Below are 2,302 nucleotides of genomic sequence, written 5' to 3' on the forward strand. Positions count from 1 at the left end.
CGCTGCCGATCATCCTGAACTCTCCCTACATTACGTCATCTGAAGAATCAACGCAACCGCTCGTCTGTCCCGTAGCGATAATGGTTGTTTCTTTTCATGTTTTTGAATATTTTTTTAATGATGGCTTGGATGTTTTTATCCCCTATACTTTCTCAAATATTTTTCAACTAAAAAGGTCATTGTCACCAGCCTCCAACATTGTACATAGATTACGAAATTGAAGCAAATTTACTATTTAGTCTATATTCTATAGTCCTAGTAGCCAAGTCGTATTTGTTCCCCTGCATATATATATATAGAGAGATGCTACCCTGTACCCCCCATCAGCCTCAAGCAAAGGTTCGATTAGCATAACAGTATAACACAAGTAACATGGGTTCTCCTCCTTCAAACCATGTCTATGATGTTGATGAACCTTTGCTAACACCTTCAACACCACCACAACCTCTGCAAAATTTATCATTTAGTTCGAAGCACGATGAATCATCAAATACTGGTGAACTTGAGAGGATACTGTCAGACACAAGTGTTCCTCTTTCAAAGAGAGTTGGAGCAGCAACATGGATTGAGTTAAAGTTACTATTTTACCTTGCTGCCCCTGCAGTTATAGTGTATCTCATTAACTATGTTATGTCCATGTCCACACAAATATTCTCTGGTCATCTTGGTAATCTTGAGCTTGCTGCTGCTTCCCTTGGAAACACTGGCATCCAAGTCTTTGCCTACGGCCTCATGGTATTTACAATTCTGCCCCCCCCCCTTTTTTATCTTTTTTTTTTTTCGAATTCAATCCTAAATATTTTTTGTTAGAGACAATTTTGTTCAAGATTTGAAAACCTTCTTAGTATGCCATGCTTCTATTTTTCTTTCCTTTCCCTTTTTGAAATTTTTTTGAAAAGAACATCCATGGGAGATAATTCTTTTTGATATATATATCAGTAAATACGGATATATCTTTCTGTTGAAATTCCAACGGTAGTTTGCCACTGATAAGAGTAACAGTAACAGATTGGTAGAGTTAGTTACTTGAGAACTAGTCTTCTGTTTTGGCAGTTATAACTGCTTTCTTCTTTTATAGCGGTGTATTGTCTGTATAAGTGTGTGAATGAATCATTTTCGTCTTGCCCTCTGACGAGTCATTTACGAGTCATGCTAGTTTTACATAAAAAATAAAGTTATTAAATCAGTAGATCATATAAAAAATACATTATAATACAAAATATACATTTAAAAATATTAATATATATATTTATATACAAATATATAATAACTAATTTGATAACTGATTTTTTATAAGCAAATCGCATTTTTGTTTGGGCACATATGAGTATATGACCACTACTCTGCCTTATTGCTTCTGTTTGCAAGTGTGCCACTCAAAGCTAATATGCAGAGTTATATTAGTCCAAGTATTCAATCACTAAAATTGAATCTAGTGTTCAAGTTCCATTTATATAGTGAAACAAATGTATTTGATAATGATATAGTGAAATAAATAACAGAAAAAAAATACAATTCAGACAGTAAAAAAATACAATATTTGTTGTGATTATATAGGAAAATGAAATAATTTTAAGATATTTTAATTCAATTGAACTTTGATGTGTGATGAACAGTTGGGGATGGGTAGTGCTGTAGAGACATTATGTGGACAAGCATACGGGGCACAAAAATTCGAAATGCTTGGAGTATATCTACAAAGATCAACAATCCTTTTATCAATAGCAGGTATAGTCCTAACATTCATCTACATATTCTCGGAGCCCATTTTGGTCTTTTTAGGAGAATCCCCAAGAATCGCATCGGCAGCAGCACTTTTCGTGTACGGCCTAATCCCACAAATATTTGCGTACGCCGTAAACTTCCCAATCCAGAAGTTTCTACAGGCACAAAGCATAGTGGCACCGAGCGCGTACATCTCAACCGCGACGTTGGCGATTCACGTGCTGTTGAGTTGGTTGGTGGTGTACAAGGTGGGGTTGGGTTTGTTAGGAGCGTCGTTGGTGTTGAGCTTTTCGTGGTGGGTGATAGTGGTGGCGCAGTTTGTGTACATTGTGAAGAGTGAGAGGTGTAAGGACACGTGGCGGGGGTTTAGCGTTCAAGCGTTTTCCGGGCTGCCGGAGTTTTTTAAGCTGTCTGCTGCTTCGGCTGTGATGCTGTGTCTTGAGACGTGGTACTTTCAGATTCTTGTTCTGCTTGCTGGCTTGTTGCCTCACCCTGAGTTGGCCCTTGATTCACTTTCTATTTGGTAACTCTTTACTCTCTAATTTCTTCAACTTTAATTTGTATGCACCCATATTTT

At 37.1% G+C, this 2,302-nt stretch overlaps 1 protein-coding gene across 1 annotated transcript in view; it reads left to right on the forward strand.

Annotated features, from left to right (window-relative positions):
• LOC107632703 (protein DETOXIFICATION 40) overlaps positions 300–2,302 on the forward strand; it is a 5,751-nt gene continuing 3,748 nt past the window's right edge. The window contains exons 1-2 of the mRNA XM_016336369.2: positions 300–735; positions 1,617–2,248. Of these exons, the coding sequence (XP_016191855.1) occupies positions 373–735; positions 1,617–2,248 (995 nt within the window). The 5' untranslated portion in view covers positions 300–372. The remainder of the gene's footprint in view (positions 736–1,616; positions 2,249–2,302) is intronic.

This window comes from Arachis ipaensis, chromosome B03 (assembly GCF_000816755.2).
Source record: "Arachis ipaensis cultivar K30076 chromosome B03, Araip1.1, whole genome shotgun sequence".
NCBI classification, from domain to species: domain Eukaryota; kingdom Viridiplantae; phylum Streptophyta; class Magnoliopsida; order Fabales; family Fabaceae; genus Arachis; species Arachis ipaensis.